This window comes from Tiliqua scincoides, chromosome 4 (assembly GCF_035046505.1).
Source record: "Tiliqua scincoides isolate rTilSci1 chromosome 4, rTilSci1.hap2, whole genome shotgun sequence".
In the NCBI taxonomy this organism is placed as follows: Eukaryota; Metazoa; Chordata; class Lepidosauria; order Squamata; family Scincidae; genus Tiliqua; species Tiliqua scincoides.
Window position 1 is genome coordinate 23,886,011 of NC_089824.1, and position 19,358 is coordinate 23,905,368.

Sequence of the window (19,358 nt, forward strand, 5' to 3'; positions counted from 1 at the left end):
GCTTTGGATTCTTCCCTGAAAATGTGCCCCAGCTGTTTTCAGTGGGAATACATCCAATCATGGAGCCCAACTAAAAAAGGAAAAAAAACTGGTAAAAGTTCTGGGAAGGGCATCTGCAGGAAAGAGATAGAAGAAATGTTAAGCATCTACCTATTCACTTCCTGATTTTCCCATGCAAATGCCCGAACTCCTCATTAGATCACAAGGAAAACAGAATGAGAAACCAATGCGTTTACATGCTATGCTATGTAACATTCCACCTTGACTGGAGATTTAAAGGAAAGGCAGAAGCCCCTTTCTGCAGAAGTGCGCGTGCCTCTGGGACACCATTTGCCTCTGGGAACAAAGTGCCAGGTAAGGCACCGCGAATTTAGCATCTGGGCGAGTTCAGCAGCAGGACCAGGAAGCCAGGGCCCCAGACACTGCCCTTCTCTTCCCTTGAGAAGAGGACAGCAAATCAGTGTAGGGTTTTTTAAGTACTCCTAAATAAAAACAACAAAAAAGCTATGTAGTCAGACAGCCAGCAGCAGGGCAGGGGCTATCCAGTGTTTTGCATCAAGTGCCACATGTATGACTATATGCCTCTGGGGCATAAGTCAAGGGTGTGTCCTCGGTGCAAGGAGCTCCAGGGTCTCAGGGAACGCATCCGCTCCCTTGAAGCCTTGGTGGCCGACCTGGAGAAGCAGAGGCATGCAGAGAAGGACTGTGGGGAGACTTCCGGGGAAAATCAGGCTTTGTTCCAACCTCAGGTGTGCAGCTCCTCTGCTGCCCGGGTGGGAAGTCTCAGGGTTGGAGGACGTCATCCTGGAGAGGAGGGAAAAAATCCCTTAGGGGGGATCGCTTCTCCAGGGGACGGGCCCGTATCTGAATGCACTCAGGCTACTCCTCGGCAGGAGGGAGGTTGGGGGCTTCTTGTAGTGGGGGATTCGATTATTAGAAACATAGAGAAGGGGGCTTGCGACGGATGTGAGGACCACATGGCGACTTGCCTGCCTGGTGCAAAGGTTTTGGACATCATTTCTCATCTAGACAGGCTGGTAGACAGTGCTGGGGAGGAGGTAGCAGTTGTGGTGCATGTCAGCACCAACGACGTGGGCAAGTGTAGCCGGGAGGCCCTAGAAGCCAAATTTAGGCTATTAAGTAGGAAGCTGAAAGCCAGGACCTCAAAGGTAGCATTCTCTGAAGTGCTACCTGTTCCACACACAGGGCCAGCTAGGCAGGCGGAGATCAGGGGTCTCAATACGTGGATGAGATGGTGGTGTAGGGAGGAGGGGTTTAGATTCGTTAGGCACTGGGGAACGTTTTGGGACAAGCGGGGCCAGTACAAGAGGGATAGGCTTCACTTGAACCAGAATGGAACCAGACTGCTGGCGCATAATATTAAAAAGGTGGCAGAGCAGCTTTTAAACTGATCCCTGGGGAAAGGCTGACAGGAGCCGTGGGGCATCCAGTTCAGGACTCCTCATCCCTATGGGATGAGGATGGGGAGGTTAGAGAACAACAAGACAAAGCAGAGTAGGAGAAGAACTGGGAATGGCAGCGTGATGGGATGTGATAGATGGTTTGGCACACTGAGAGGATGCGGGGACAAAGGAGCGAATAAGCAGCCCATCCTGGGGCATTCCATGTACAAATGCTTGTATGCAAATACCTGAAGTCTCTGAGCAAAGATGGGAGAAATAGAACGTCTGGTGACAAGGGAAAACATTGACATAGTGGGCATAACGGAAACCTGGTGGAATGCGGAGAATCAGTGGGATACCGCAATCCCGGGCTATAAACTCTACAGGAGGGACAGGGAGGGGCGTGTTGGAGGTGGGGTGGCCATTTATGTTAAGGAAGGGACAGAATCCAGCAAAGTAGAGATTGAAGGTGGGCGCGACTCCACCGTAGAATCTCTGTGGGTTAAATTACCAGGCCTGAGGAGCGATGTAATACTGGGGGCGTACTATCGTCCTCCAGATCAGAAATCGGAAGGGGACCTTGAAATGAAGAAACAGATCAGGGAGGTGACAAGGAGGGACAGGGTTGTAATCATGGGGGACTTCAATTATCCTCATATAGACTGGGTCAATTTGTGTTCTGGTCACGAAAAGGAGACCGGATTCCTTGACGTGCTAAATGACTATGCCTTAGAGCAGCTAGTCATGGAGCCCACCAGAGGACAGCTGACTCTGGATTTAATATTGTGCGGTACTCAGAACCTGGTTAGAGATGTCAGTGTTATGGAGCCATTGGGGAACAATGATCATGCTGCAATCCGTTTCGACGTGCACATCAGGGGAAGAATACTGGGCAAATCTCTCACAAAAACCCTTGACTTCCGACGGGCGAACTTCCCTCAAATGAGGAGGCTGGTTAGAAGGAGGTTGAAAGGGAAGGTAAAAAGAGTCCAATCTCTCCAGAGTGCATGGAGGCTGCTTAAAACAACAGTAATAGAGGCCCAGCAGAGGTGTATACCACAAAGAAAGAAGGGCTCCACTAAATCCAGGAGGGTGCCCGCATGGCTAACCAGCCAAGTTAGAGAGGCTGTAAAGGGCAAGGAAGCTTCCTTCTGTAAATGGAAGTCTTGCCCTAATGAGGAGATGAGGAAGTCTTGCCCTAATGAGTTTTTGCCATAAACTGTGGCAAAAGAAATATAAGAAGGTGATACGGGAGGCCAAGCGAGACTATGAGGAATGCATGGCCAGCAACATTAAGGGGAATAATAAAAGCTTCTTCAAATATGTTAGAAGCAGGAAACCCGCCAGAGAAGCGGTTGGCCCTCTGGATGGTGAGGGAGGGAAAGGGGAGATAAAAGGAGACTTAGAGATGGCAGAGAAATTAAATGAGTTCTTTGCATCTGTCTTCACGGCAGAAGACCTCGGGCAGATACTGCTGCCCAAACGGCCCCTCCAGACAAAGGAATTAAGACACATAGAAGTTAAAAGAGAAGATGTTTCAGACCTCATTGATAAATTAAAGATCAATAAGTCACCGGGCCCTGATGGCATCCACCCAAGAGTTATTAAGGAATTGAAGAATGAAGTTGCTGATCTCTTGACTAAGATATGCAACCTGTCCCTCAAAACGGCCACAGTGCCAGACGATTGGAGGATAGCAAATTTCACATCGATCTTTAAAAAGGGAAAGGGGGGGGACCCGGGAAACTATAGGTCGGTCAGCCTAACATCTATACTGGGTAAGATGGTGGAATGCCTCATCAAAGATAGGATCTCAAAACACATAGATGAACAGGTCTTGCTGAGGGAGAATCAGCATGGCTTCTGTAAGGGTAAGTCTTGCCTCACGAGCCTTATAGAATTCTTTGAAAAGGTCAACAGGCATGTGGATGTGGGAGAACCCGTAGACATTATATATCTGGACTTTCAGAAGGTGTTCGACACGTTCCCTCACCAAAGGCTACTGAAAAAACTTCACAGTCAGGGAATTGGAGGGCAAGTCCTCTCATGGATTGAGAACTGGTTGAAGACCAGGAAACAGAGTGGGTGTCAATGGGCAATTTTCACAATGGAGAGAGGTGAAAAGCGGTGTGCCCCAAGGATCTGTCCTGGGACTGGTGCTTTTCAACCTCTTCATAAATGACCACCCCCTGGGGGCTGGGGGATAAGAATAGGCCCTCAGTTTGGCTGTACATGTCGTAAGAGGCGACTAAACAGCCACCGGGTAGATGGGACCCATTAGCCTGGGAAGGCAGCTCATCTGAGAGAAGGAAAATTCTGATCCCAAACCTCCACTGCCTTGTGGCTACATCCAGTTATGGGAAAGGCTTCAGAAGTCAACCTTGAGGCAAAATCTGGAGCCGGAGTCCCTGAGGCAGTTCATGGCTAAACACAGTCACGTTCTGGCAACTCCTGCGACGCCGCTGGAACCAACCATATTGGCTGCTGCCTTTCCATTGGACCATTTCAGCGATGTGGAGTGGGGGGATTTACTGCATGGATAACAGTCTATCTTCCATATCTACTTTACCCAGGCTTTGCGCACTGGAGAGGACACTCTGTTCCAGAATCACCATTCAGAGCGCAATACCATAGTCTTCCGAGACTGAAGGATGCCAACATAAATGACCTGGTGACAGGGGTTGGCAGTGAGGTGGCTAAGTTTGCAGACGACACTAAACTTTTCCGAGTGGTGAAGACCAGAAGTGACTGTGAGTAGCTCCAGAAGGATCTCTCCAGACTGGCAGAATGGGCAGCAAAATGGCAGATGCGTTTCAATGTAAGTAAGTGTAAAGGCATGCACATTGGGGCAAAAAATCAAAACTTCACATATAGGCTGATGGGTTCTGAGCTGTCTGTGACAGATTAGGAGAGAGATCTTGGGGTGGTGGTAGAAAGGTCGATGAAAGTGTCGACCCAATGTGCGGCGGCACTGAAGAAGGCCAATTCTATGCTTGGGATCATTAGAAAAGGTACTGAGAACAAAACAGCTAATATTATAATGCCGTTGTACAAATCGATGGTAAGGCCACACCTGGAGTATTGTGTCCAGTTCTGGTCGCCACATCACAAAAAGGACATAGTGGAAATGGAAAAGGTGCAAAAGAGAGTGACTAAGATGATTATTGGGCTGGGGCACCTTCCTTATGAGGAAAGGCTACGGCGGCGTTTGGGCTTCTTCAGCCTAGAAAAGAGGCACCTGAGGGGGGACATGATTGAGACATACAAAATTATGCAGGGGATGGACAGAGTGGATAGAGAGATGATCTTTACACTCTCACATAACACCAGAACCAGGGGACATCCACTAAAATTGAGTGTTGGGAGAGTTAGAACAGACAAAAAAATATTTCTTTACTCAGCATGTGGTTGGTCTGTGGAACTCCTTGCCGCAGGATGTGGTGATGGCATCTGGCCTGGGCATCTTTAAAAGGGGATTGGACAAGTTTTTGGAGGAAAAATCCATTACTGGTTACATGCTATGATGTGTATTTGCAACCTCCTAATTTTAGAAATGGGCTATGTCAGAATGCCAGATGCAAGGGAGGGCACCAGGATGAGGTCTCTTGTTATCTGGTGTGCTCCCTGGGGCATTTGGTGGGCTGCTGTGAGATACAGGAAGCTGGACTAGATAAGGTTCTGGACTCTATAAGGTCCGTGAGGCAAGCTGGACTAGGAAGCTATGGCCTGATCCAGTGGGGCTGTTCTTATGTTCCTAGGCAACAGGACACCCTTTGAGACTGACAGTGCAATCCTATCTTGTGCTGGAACAGGCAGGCCAGGAGGCTTGCGCTGTAGCCAGCGCAAGATAGGGCCCCAAAGCGGCTTAGCCAGAGGTAAGGGGAAACTCTTCCCCTTACCCCCAGTAAGCCAATGCAGCCCCAATGGGTCTCCTCGGACCTGAGCCACGTCTGGAGATGGCATAAAGTGAGGAAAGTGGAGTGGCTTGCAGCTGCTCCGCACTACTAGGGAACGGGGCTAGGATCTGGCATATATGCTGGGTTCCAGCCCCGCCTCCTGTTCCCCACCCACCCACCCACTCCCAGGACCTCCTTTTCCCTGCCCTCCCCCACCTCCCTCCCCAGAACGCCTCCCTCCCACCTCCTCCCCACCCACCCCATACCCTTGCATCGGCTGAGCTTGGCCAACACAAGGCTCCCTCGTCAGAGTCAGCTGGATTCAGCCTCTGTGGACTGGCACGCATCCCTGTGCCGGCCCAACCAACTTCCAAGGAGGCGCAAGTATGCTTTATGGCGAGCTATGCAAGGGCAAGCTAGGATTGCGCCCTGATTGAGAGAGCAACAGATTAATTTATTGTGTACAAAATAAAACTCCTTCATTTGTCATAACCATCAGAACTGAGTGTGCCATAAATTATACAGATGCATGTTATTTCAGAATTTAGAACTTAGCACCAGCAATGATGAAGCCAAGTCTCCAACAACTCTGACAAAGCAATGCAAAACCTTGCCATCTGTACTACCTGCAGCATGAGTGGTTCTCACACATTTAGCACCAGGACCCACTTTTTAGAATGAGACTCTGTCAGGACCCGCTGGAAATGATGTCATGACCAGAAGTTGCATCAAGTAGGAAAATTTTTAACAATAATAGGCTGCAATCCTACCCACACTTACCCAGGAGTAAGTCCCATTTACTATCATTGTTAAAAGAATATACATGGTAGCTTGTTAAAAGTACAGGTCTACAACATTTCCCCAAATACAGTCACATACCATGGTAGTCTCATCTAATATATTAAAAATAAAATATTGAAATGAATGGGGACCCACATGAAATTGGCTCGCAACCCACCTAGTGGGTCCCAACCCACAGTTTGAGAAACACTGTAGTCTGTGTTAAGTGAGAAACCAATATAATCCTGATGTAGACCATATTTCTTCTTCTTGGAAAGTCAATGCAACTAGCTTTGCGTTAATGATACGAATACCACTTCTTGAAAGACTATCTTTATCAGGCCACTTCCTGGCTAGCTGCTCTTTAAGTTTGTCTCCATATCTCCCTGGAATTCTGATGTCCTTTCATATTCCTGTCTGCATCCCAAGCCTTATTTCTGCCTCAGTTTCATCTAGCTTGGCCTTTATCCAACACAGTTATTGACTCTCTCTCTAGATTATCCATGACTTCCCATTTCTGACCCTGCTTGACTCTTTTCCTGGCTTGGGATTGCTCCTACAATTTCAATAACCCCTGACTCTGTGGCTCTGAGCCCCGACTCTTGTGCCAGGTGATAGCTAATTACCACAGCTTCTAAAGGAGCCTCTCTATAATCCTGACAGTTTGTCTCACTGCATTCCATCAAGTAAGGCAGAGATTTTCGAACTTTTTCATTTCATGGCAAGACTAAAATTGTCAAGGTTCACCATCAGTTTTTTGACAACTTACAAGGCAAATCTTGCTGCCATGGCTCACATCATCCAATGGCCTTACTAATATATAACCCTCCCCAAAACTTCCGTGACATACCAATGTGCTGCCACACACTGGTCAAAAATCACTGAAGTAGGGTGTTAACAAAGGCAGAAGGGAAACATTGGCTGGAAAGTCAGTAATGAATATACGCAAATATGGCTCATTGCTGATATAGAACCAAAATAGCTGAATACAAAGGAGAACTGCAAGGAAGATCAATTGCAGTTTACTAAAAACAAGTCTGAATTCTTAAGGTCCACAGAGGCTACTTGCAGTGCCATAAACTTGCAGTGCCGGAAAGATTAGAATGTTCATCCTTTTGCACTCCTTGTGCGCGTGAGAGTGTGTGCGTGTGTGTGTGTTTTGACATGCTGCAGCAAAGTGAAAAGTAGGAAGTTCTGTTCTTTGAGACCATTGCTGCTGCCTCAATTGGCCTCTGTCTGCTGTGATAAAATAGGAATCTATCTGGGAGACAATTTTGCTTGTAACAAAAAATATGGAAGTCATTCATAGAAGATGAATACGTAAAAGCTAAATACTCAACTTTTATCATTTAAAAAATTATCTGACATAATTGTTTAAAAGTACGAGCTTTCCAGAGAATCATACATTTATGTTTATTACGAAGAATGACATCTTCAATTCAGACATTTGCCCCTCCAACAGGCATTCATGCTTATCAGCACTGATCACTTCCTTAGCAGTGTGTACACTGTGCAAGAGAACTCTGCATTTAACTTGAACACAATCCTAACCTGCGCTTGTACAATCAGGCTGAGTTGGCCTGCGCTGGATACCGCGCATGTTAGATGCAGGTTGGAGGTCACCTCGGGGTAAGGGGCATATTTCTCCTTACTTTATGTCAAGTAACCTCCTGCCCTATGGGGTTACTCAGATCTGAACCAGCAATTTAGCTGGCACAAATCCAAGCAGCTGGTATAAGGCTGTCCAGCCCAAGAGTGGGGGTTAGAACCCGGTGTGCACTGCTGTTACCTATCCTCCCCCGTCCCGGCCCAATCTGCCTCCTGTTCCAACCTCCCCCTGCTCAAAATGCCCCCTACCAACCCCTGGAATGCCCTCCCTCCACCCTCTCCCACCCCCTGCACTGCTTGCCACAAATGTACCACAGTCAGCCAGCACAGGGGCTGGATTCGGCCCTAGCGAGTCAGTGCAGGCCTTCACACCAGACCAACCAACTTCTGAATTGGTGCAAATGTTCAGCACATTTGTGAGCCAGTAGCCAGTACAGGAGACCTGTGCTGACTCAGACCAAGATCTGGATCTGGCTGTTAAGTGTCAGATACAGAGGTCTTGCACCTGTGATACAGCACCCTTTTGCAGCCCTTATATTTCCAGGATCTCCAGTATTTTCATTATGACTCTAAGTGAAAACAACATGAAGAATATAAACAACCACTACGGTAAATAGCACAAACACAGCTTACTGAAATGGAGGCTATACTAATAGCATTACTTTACAGATCAAAGTATGATGAGGCATAATCAGATACATGATGAAAACCACTGCAAAATTTCAAGGAACAGTGAGTTTTGGGTGGTTTTTTTGTTACTACTTTAAGAGAACAACCAAATAGTTAATCTAGTCCCACAGCTCTTTTTATCAAATGAAAATTAGGGACCATTAATACAATTTAGAGAATAATTACACTACAACAAAAATAATTAAAAGTGAGTAAAATACAACAATTCTAGCCACAATGTTTTAAGAGACTCATTTCAGCTCAATCTTTAGAGTGAAGGAAAGCAATGTTGATATAGCTTGGTGACATATTTCAGGACAACAGGCTTTCTTGTTTACTAATGATTAGTTTTGTAAAACCGACTGCTCAAATTAAATAAAGAGCATTCAAGGCAGATTTGATTATATGTATATAGACCAAGAAAAATTGTTGCACCTGTGCAACTAAAAAATTGTTCCCCTATACAGAAATATAGCACGATTTCTTCAATGTCACATTATCCACTAGCATCACAGACTTCTTTAAAATTATGTTCTAGTGTTCCTAGATATCACGCTGTTATATGTGAAAACAACAATCTTATTTAAGGCACAATCCTAACTCCCAGGTTAGGCTGGCAAAAGTTACTTGAACCAATCCGGGGGTGTCACAAATGGGCCATAAGACTTGTTTGCGCCAACTCAGGAGTCAGGGAGACCAATGCAAGAGGTTGTGCTGGCCTACCTGTGCTGGATCCAGGCCCAGTGGGGTAAGTTTGCATCGGCCAAGCTCAGCCAACACAGGGATCTGGGGGAGCGTGGGGAGGGCAGGGACGAAGCAGGGTGGATGCAGGGAGGAGACGTTTCAGGGAGGGAGGGGCGGGCGTTCCCTGGGGCGGATAGGCATTCCCAGGGGCGGGAGGTGGGCAGGAACCACTGGTTATGCCGGATCCTGACACCATTCCAGGGCGTCGCAAAGCAGCCCCTAGCTGCTTCATTCTGCTCAAATCTGCGCCACCTTTGTCAGGTGGTGCAGATTCAAGTAGACTCATTGGGGCCAGTACAGTGCAACAAAGGGTAAGGGGAAAGTTTTCCCCTCGTCTCAGGTGGAGCCGCTTCTGGTTCCAAACTAATGCTGGATACAGAGCAGGCCCGCTGGCCTGCCTGCTCCAGTACAAGTTAGGATTGCGCTGCAATCCTAGTGGACCAAAACACTAACTTTACTGACATCAACCCAAAAAGGTATGTAGTATATGGAGGCTGTCACAGAGGTGGGTTCCTTCTTCCTATTACATCCTCTCAGAGAGGTGAGTAGTGAAATGCGGGAAGAAGAATGATGGGGATGATGGGGAAGTGAGATTCCCTTTCTGTAAGATTCAGGTTGTTCTGAAATGGAAATGTCCTTCCTCTAAGATTCAGATTGGAGGGAAGTGTGAAATTTTCAAGTAGATGGAAAAGTCAGAAGACTGCCCAGTCAGAGGAATAAAAATGACAATTTAAATGCCAATGTGGAGAGTTACTGCTCTGGGAACCAAAAGGGAGTCCGCCAGGAGGCCCATTATATAATGAGCAGGTTTGGGGCTGCAAGGACAGAGATTAAGTGCTGTCAATTTGTAGCAACACCTGAGAATTAGAAGCTACATAGGGCTACAATGGAGGGACAGATCATGACTGGACAGAAGTAAGACTATTTGATTGAACTAGACCAAAAAGAGTTATATATTAGTTATATAAGTGGGAGTAGTGAGCCTATCGGGGTGATTCGCTACTGGAGTACAGCAAGATGCTCTGTCCATTTGAGCACTGACTGCATGGCAGGACTCTGCAAATTTAGTCAAGTAATATGCAGTTTGTTGCTTTCTGCTACCTTTAAAATGTATGTATTTCACTCACTGTTTGAAACTTTTCCTTTAGAATCTCAGCATGTGGGGTGGAGGGACTTCCTCTTACTATCATTGAAAAGCTTTAACAAACTTTTTAAGTAAATTGCTGGAGTTTGTGCTTATTGGTTGATCAGAGGGAATTGAGCTATCCCAAGGAACCATTGAAGAGTTTGGGTAAATTACCTGATAACCTGGGGATTCCCCTCCTTCTGCCTGCAGATAGAGCCTTGGGGGGAAAAGGTGCAGACAGGCAGGGAAAGATGGGCATGACTGGTGGCTTACCAAGCAGACAACATAAGGAAGTGGGGTTTGGGTACATAAGCTGGGGATCCATGTTAATTACAGTCCCTGTTGCCCCAGAGATCCTGGATGCCCTTGGCCCCTTGGGGCACAGTGTTAGAGGCTATCACTGTGATACTTGTTTTTAAAGAAAAGACATCTTGCTCCTTGACTAGAAAGTATTGGTAAATAACAAAACAAAACAGAGTTTTCTACTGTGTCTGTTATGCACAGTGCTTGTAAGAAGAAAAACTGTTTGACTATCCTCAGAAATCATTAGTTGTCTTATGCCCCTCTGTGGCCAAGATGCACAAAAAACAGTCTCCTCACTGCTAGCAGCAGCAATTAAAAAAAACTAAAATGAGAAACAGAGGTATTCTAAGCAATAAATGCACTACATTTTTTACCTCAAAGTTATAATATTCTGTGCAATTTGTAGCCATTTTAATCATAAAAGATACTCATTTACACAATGATGTGTTAATCTGAATACGTACAAAGTACTTCTCAATTCCAATGCAGAGAAAAGAATGCTGCTACAAAAGCATCTGACAGACCAATATAAGTACATTCTGCTCTGAAGAAAGATACAATTGGAAAGCCCAGTAAATATATCTCTGAGTGAGAGGTTTTTGTAAATACAAGAACCACTTTAATTTGTTGTCTTGAGTAATTTAATTTTTAAATACAAGCTGAATCACTAAATAGGCCAGAATTCACAAAACAAAAATATTGTAGAGAATCTGCCTAGAAAACGGAGATTGAGTCAAATGCAGGCACTTAATTAAAACTGTGTTACATTCATTTTCAGAGTAGGTTAAAGTTTTGTTTTTTTCTTCAATGGCAATACAATAGACACAAACGTGGGTCCCTTAAATGCACCAGCAAAAACAAAGCCAGATTTCTTCCAGCAAGGGCATTTTATAATAAACTACAAAGACTAAAACACAGCACATATGCATCCCAATACATATTAGCATAATATACTGCGTGCAGCAGCTCTGAGCTTGGGAGTTAAATTGTGCTGCTTCAGCAAAATGGAGTTAGGAATGTAAGAAAGTGACACATGTTTAGAGTGCATAGCATGCCACAACACCACATGCATGCACACCAGAATAGCAATATATGCAGCAGCACTGCAGTATAGTAAGTAGAAGAAAAAGGATTAACACATAAACAGGAGGTCCGAGCAAACCATATAGCTAATAAAAGAAGGAACACTCAGTAAGCTTCCTAACTATGAAGCAAAAACGAAAAGCCCTTGATAAATACTGTTAGTGTGCAATGGGTTTAAGACATTAACACATGTTCAGGATACCACAAAACAGAAATACAGAATATTTTGCTACGTTAACTGCACAATCCTATGCATACTCAGAAGTAAGTCTCACCAAGTTCAATAGGAGTTACTCCCAGGTAAGTGTATATAGGAACGCTGCCTAACATTATGGAATGAAAATATGCTGGCTGCACAATTTTTTTATTTTCTTGTTAGTGTTACCATTCAGCAATGTTCTCTCTATAGGACACAATTTTAGCTACAAATAAGACAAAAAATGGCAAGGAACCTTTCCTGCTTAACTCAAAAAAGGCAATTAATATCTTTTAAAAAATATAATACTGTTCTACAAGATGAAAGTAAATTAGAATTTGTTTAAAAGGTTTGCATGTCTTTCTCTCCAAAGTTATCTTCATTCTTTTAAGCATAGTAGTTAATTAGTTTTGAACAAATGATTGCATTGGTAAGAAAAATGCAAAATACTTTGCATTTAAAAAAATGAAAGTTAATGTATTGTTATAGTAGCAAGAAAAGAGTAACTAAAAGGATGTATGAGTTTATAAGAATTACATGAATGCAAAACAATTTAAATGAGCAATACCAGCAGTGAGGTCTAATTAACAATAAGTAAATTTAAACTATATATATATATATCTCTGGTAGAAAAACCTTACTTGCAAATGAAGGCCTTAAACAGTTTGCACCTGATCGTACTGTATAACTAACTGCTACATCTGACATGGTTCCTAATACCACTAACACACTACTAAAAACATAGCAAGAACTTCATCCCAAAACTAGACTGTCATGGAGAACCACTCAAGATCTTTTGAAACTAGTAAAACACAGTAATCCTCAACCTAAAATTATTAATCAAAGTTTCAGGCTACTGTTCCTATTTCATTAACCATTCCCATTGGAATATACAAACTGCTACATTTAAGTCAATTAAATGAAATGCAAGATTTTCATACATAAAGAAACAAACAGAGAAATGCATTTGTGCTTTCACAGGAAACAAGCATGCAGTCTGGTGCGTGGAAACTGCAACAGCAGACATAAGCAAAGCAGAAACGATTTGTGATTGGTACAAAACAGTAGGCTAGGTTGCAGGCCTCGGAACAGAGACTTCAAGGTATGCAGTGTTTTGCATATGTATTTCAAAAATTGTTGTTCCATCTTGTCAAACTTTGAAGAGATGGGGAAAAAACCTAAGGCCAGAAGAAAACCTTCCTAATTACAAGTCATGATCCTTTAAATGGAGATATGCTACTAAGCACTCTATTTTAGATCAAAAATGGCTGCATCATTTTGAAAAACTCAGCAACAATATTTTAGAAGTGATGGAAAACTTGTAGACGAATTAGTGTTCAGTCACAATAATCAATAGCACATAATGGCCTTATGAGTAAGCATATGCAATATACCTGGTGATGTTTAGGTAAAAAGTAGGCTATTTTCTCAAACACAAAGCTGGAGATTACATTTTCTGTTCTATTATTTCATTTTCTAGAATACTTCTGACAATGTATTACCAGTGTTTTCTTTCTACTGTGTTTACCATCACATATCCTTTCAACTAAATATCATTTCTCCCCTTAAATACTTTTTCATTTTTCAAAGGTCTAAATGCTGCTTATGCAGAGTACGCCTATTGATTAAATGCCACAAAGGATACAGATTAATTTAAAACACAGGATTTTTTTTTGGAAATAAACGAAAACTGGTTACAATTAACAAGCACCATTCAATGTAATTAACAAAACCTCTCTCCCTATCACATCCCTAAAAAAACAGCAGCAATCTATAATGAAACAGTGTTCAAAACTGGCTGACCTGCTGCAAAGCATCAGCTAATTATTTGTAATGTAACTACTTGATAAGGTATTGAAAAGTGCTAAGCAGAGAAAGAACCCCCCTTCCCCCATCCTTCATAATGATATGTCTTCTCCATATTTTATCAATTGTATTTAGGACAGCTAATTTGCATCCTACAGCAAATTATTTATGGTTAAGTAGTCACAACCTTGTGCACTGTCACATTCATAAAGCAATTATTTAGCTTCAGAAATATTCTATAAATATTTAATAAATGTATGGGATCCATACTTGCTGCTACTTCCAGATCATGCTAGTTAATGTGTTTCAAACGGTACCCACAGTGCTTCTTATATGTTTTTATTGCAATAATGCAATAATTTAATTCCTACATAACATGTTTAATTTAAATATATTATGTAAAGCAACAGATGACCAACATACAAATCATTAGTGCTACAGACATGCTAATGTTTCGAGATCTGATTATGTGTGATTACTCATTGAAAAGCATTCACACACAGATGTCATGAACATGCTAAAGGGAAAAATGCTACTTACCTAGCATTATCCAATGTTTGTCCAAAAAGATCATTTTGTAAAATATTTGGAGGGGATGAGAAAACACCATGAAAATGTGATAACACAGAATTGCAGACCTGGCGCAATGTCTCAAATTGCATTTTCTCTCTTTCCTTCTATTCCTCTTTACCACCTGTGCAAAAAGTCATCTGTTTTGCAGTCACCATCAAATGCAGACATGCCAATCAAGTTCCATATTTCTCCTGATCTTGATAAAAACTGTGCTTAAATGAGCAGGGGTTGATAGTTAATTCAACAGTCATTCTTGTAATTCAGTCGAAGAGGTTTAACACCCGTACAGTACAGCTTTCTCTTCACTGTAGCAAGAATTCCAACAGCAGCTAGCTTTTTGGGCATTCCCAGATGAAGTGTGAAGCTGAGCTGCTTTCATGTACTCTACTCATATTTCTCTAAGCCTCTTAAAACACGCAGTGAATAGATGCTGTCGTCAGGAGTTTCAGCACATCTGGCTGCCAGCAATAAAATCTCAGAAGTAATAAAAATGAGGACAAGGCATCCTCACAGTTACTACTGCCTGAGAGGAGGAGGAGAAAGAGGAGGATTTCTGCAGCTTCTCCTCCTCCTTTCCTCCCCTGTAAAAATGACTAACACCAATGACAGTGTACATAGGTCTTTTTTATCCCCCCTCCTCTTTTAGAACTTGAAGGCAGCAGCACAAGCAGAAAGACCCCTCTAAAAATAGCAACCATATTCCTCAAATGATAACATGTAGAAAGGAGACTATAACAATAGGTCCTTTGTCTTCACTTTTTGAAAAGCTGTATCATGTCTACATACAATAACAGACAGTTCTGTCCTTAGCCAATTTAATTTATGCTCCGTGTTCCACTCTGAACAGAACGCAGCCTACACTTGATTATCATTATTACTTATGGCATCTATTTTGCTGGCTGCATTGAGGCAATGATTTATCACATGTATTTTCAAAATCTTCCAAACCAAATTCTTACTTAAATTTACTGTGTGCTCCAAAGCAGAAACCAGCAGCACCCTTTGGAAACCTACTGCATTCTAACCACAAACGTTAGCAGTAATCAAGTCAGTCAAATACTCTGTTCCTATCTATCCCCTTAGCAAAACGTAAGATGGTAGACCTATCATTCCAGTACATACAGAGTGCACCAAGGCAGTGGCTTGCCTGCAAGATTATACATCTAATGAAACACAGTTAAAGATTTTACAGTTTAGTATTCACAGCAGATAAAAAGATAAAATATAACCAACCAAGAATACAAATGATCATTTTACTGTTATTCACTATTCTGTTTGTCCAAACTGCAGCTTAAAAGTACAATATATTCTATCATTACCAAAAAAGACAATACCAATTAATAAAATTTGCTTAAGAGTAAACAATTTTCAATACGCAGCATTTAATATTATACCAATCACTCGCAAAATTTCCACATAAACCAGAATAAAAAAGGGTTATTAAAGCCTGTGCACTGAAAGTGATTTCAGCCCCTAAGGAGAAGGAAATAAGCAACCTACGGAGTCAAATGGATGACAGCCACAACATTCAGAGAGAAGAATGGAAAGATAGAAAATAGAAGAAAGAAACATACACGGGTCAAGAAAAAGAAGGGAATTAAATAACAGGAGTTTAAACAAGGGAGTTAAATAACAATTCCATTGCATAATACTAACATTTCTCAGTTATCAACTTGCATTTTTAATCCATATACTGTACATACTTAGAAGTACAAGGTTATCATTTTTGTTTTTTAACAGCATGCCTCATTGAGAAGTTAATATTTCCCAGATTAACAGCACAATCCTAAGAGAGTCCTGAGCTATCACAGCCATCCCTGAGCTGGCTTCGAGTGTCACAAACATGCCGTAAGACACATTTGTGCCTATTCAGGAGGCGGCTGGGCTGGCTCAGAGGCATGTACCAGCTCAGCAGCACCAGATCCAACGCTGAGCCAGCTGGCACAGGTAGGCTGCACGGGGGCTGGGAAAGGGTGGTGGAAGGATGGGACAGAGGCTGAGAGGGGGCATTTTTGAGTGGGGGAAGCCTGAATGGGTGGCAGATCAGACCCAGGAGGTAAGCGAGATCATCAGCAGTGGCACACATCATATCCTAACCCCCTTTTCCAACTCAGACAGCCCTACACGGGCTTCCCAGATTTGCCTCAGCTATATAGCTGGCACAGATCCAAGAAGCCCAATAGGGGTGGGTTGGGGCTTTACTTGGGGCAAGGGAAAATACAGGCTCAACCTTGTTATACACAGATTTTTTTATACACGGATTTGATTCAACACAAATGGCCACTGCAAATAAGAAGGAATGTGCTGATCCCTGGAGAAGGGGAAAATGCATCCCTTTAAAACCTGTTTGAAAAACTGCTTTTCTTATTGTTGTAGAGAGACATTCATGCAAGTGATTACAGCTATAACCTAATTATCCATGGATTTTTCACCCCTGGAAAAATCCACAGATTTTTCTATCTCCACACAATGAGAAGGGCCCTTTAAATTAAAGAGAAAAAAGTCATTTAACTTTTATTTAATAGCCTTGTTAATGTGAGAGAGGGCAGCCAGCTGACAATCCATCATCAAGCATTCTCTCTCCAGGCACTTAGAACAGCTTCACTCCAAAGCAAGCAACCCCTCCCTTCCCCCTAAGCATATGAAAGAAGGATAATCACTTTGCTCTGGGTGAAGGGAGGGATTGTTGGCTCCTAATGAAGCCTTTCTAAGTGCCTGGAGAGAGACTGATTGATGACTTGTTTGCCTAATGACTGTGTCTTACATCACAAAGGTCAGCAAGGCTGTTTTTAAAATCACCCAGCAAAGGGACATTGTTTTAAAAATAGATTTGCTTTAATATGGTTTTTGCCATCCAAGTGAGTTCTGGGAAAGAAACCCTTGCGAATAATGAGACTCAAGGTGTGTATCTCCTTAGCCCAAGGTAACCTCCAACCAACTCCTAAGCTGCTTTTGATGCAGCACAGGCCATGTACATACCAGCACAGCTAAGGATTGGGCTAAAAAGTGGGCATCCCTGAAGTATAATTTAATGTGGCTCTCTTAGTGCATCAGTACCATGTTTCAGATATTCCTGTATTCCTTCATAAAGGTATTGAAAGAAGGTGATTTTAATGTACAATATTACTGCCAATGTTATTAGCATTCTATCCACATGGCATCACATGCAAACTGTAGCGTAGCTGGGGGGGGGCAAAATGGTAAGTACTGCAGGTGCCACAATGTACCATGTAAGCGGCCCCTCCCACTCACCGTCAGAGCCATTCTGGGCAGCAACAGCAACATGCAGGCACTTGCTAAACCAAACAGGGTCAGATTTGGGCCAGAATGAATGGGCCAAATCTGAATGGGCCAGATTCAGGCCAGAATGGCTCCAATGGCAAGTTGGAGGGGCTGCTTACATGGCACATTGTGGCACCTGAAGTACTTACCATTTTGCTCCTCCAGCTTTGCTAATGCATGCAGCAAATGATTTCATTGCGTTACAGAACCAATACATGCTTATTCTACTGACAGCCCAATCCTATCCCTCATCTTGTGATCCACTGTCATAAATCAATTTACAATAGCACAAAAGGCGCACTGCTTTCAGGCACTACAGAGCTGCCAGAACAAACAGCTGGAAGCTCTACAAGCCTGCTAACTGCTCCCCCAGGCCAAACTGGGGCAGGTAGGCAGAAAGCAGGGGCTGGCCATAGGTGGTTCAGGGGAACCTCAGCAGTTTCGGAGAGAGAAGGTGTGGATCCCAGCAGCAGTGGCAGACAACAGATACTATCCTCCTTTCGCAGCCAAGACCCACGCCCTTAATCTCCTTGGACTTATGCCAGCAGAAGAGCTGGCATGGGTCCAAGGAGGCTCATTGGCGACCAGGCAGTCTACCGGGAAGTAAGTAAAAAAGTTTTTTACTTACCTCCTGCTGGGCATCTGGGTACCCACCCCACCTTAGCATGCAGCGGATGCTCTATTGGCACAGTTGCATGCTATGAAATGGCAGAGGTGAGTTCGTTAGAACATACTTCCAGGAAGTGTATAAGAGACCAGTCCTATTGGCATGTTGCCTTGGCCACTGGTGTAGCAACTCTGACATTTGGCAGAGACCCAGAAGGCCACATATCACCAATAGCAGACTACTGATCCTGCATCAACAGACCCTAGCTGGCAGAGAGGCAGGTTTAGGGCTGGAGTGGGGCAGATATCAGACCAAGCCAGGGGCAGTTCAAGGGTGAGATGGGGTAGATCTCAGTGGCAGTGGCAGTAGCAACTGTGGGATTCAAAGTTTCCTGGGTCTTATGCCTCTGTGGTGGTTCAGATTTATGACAGAAAAATAGCCCGTAGGGAACCAGGGAGTGGCAGAGGAGATAAGCAAACATTTTATTTTCTTATTACCCCCAGACACCCTGGCTGGCTGGCCCATGGGATGCAAGGGACGCTGAGTCAGCATTCCTGCACTATGTAGGCCAGATCTGGTAAGAGTTTGTCCATAAATCTTAATTTAATGGGACTTACTTTTGAGTAGACAAGCACAGGTTTGTACTGTTAGATTAAAATGTTCAACTGCTTCCTGTTGAAAGTGAAAGCACTTATGAAAGCCCCCTAGGCAGGAGGTCTGGTCTAGAGGGTAGAGCCTCCATTTGCCTGAAGATAACATCCACAAGGTCGCCAGTTCGAGGCCACCGGCACCATGCGACCCTGAAGCAGCTGACAAGCTGAGCCAAGTTATTCCATCTGCTCTGAGCGTGGGAGGATGGAGGCCAGAATGTGAAACCAGATCAGAAAGAAACATCTGAATGTTGTGGTTCTTGAAAGATAGAACCTTCTTTCAATTGTAAAAATCCCTACGGGGATTTAAATAGCCTGCCTATGTAAACCGCCTTAAATAAAGTCTTGAATAAAGATCAAGAAAGGCGGTATATAAATACCTGTATTATTAATTATTATTATTATTATTATTATTAGATAATTAAGCAGAGCAGCAGAAATAATCTGAAAGTGTGTGTTTACTTTTTACAGTTTTGTCTGTCTACTGTTATCATAGAGAAGCTAATAAGAGCACTAGTTTTGTATTTGGCACCTGAACAAACATGGTAGCATTTTTTTCTTGATAGATTTGTACAGATTAAATATATTTACAAAAATGCTTTAAAAACTTTTTTTTAAAAACTGCTTTAGTA

General features: G+C 43.3%; 1 protein-coding gene across 28 annotated transcripts in view; it reads right to left on the reverse strand.

The window, feature by feature from the left end:
• RIMS2 (regulating synaptic membrane exocytosis 2) overlaps positions 1-19,358 on the reverse strand; it is a 513,992-nt gene that overhangs the window by 348,548 nt on the left and 146,086 nt on the right. For 9 of the 28 annotated variants that reach the window (XM_066624837.1, XM_066624836.1, XM_066624842.1 and 6 more), the window contains exon 1: positions 14,155-14,276. The exons of the other annotated variants lie outside the window; for them this stretch is intronic. In XM_066624837.1, the coding sequence (XP_066480934.1) occupies positions 14,155-14,276 (122 nt within the window). Of the gene's footprint in view, positions 1-14,154; positions 14,277-19,358 lie in introns of those variants that run through there. 28 annotated transcript variants of the gene reach the window in all.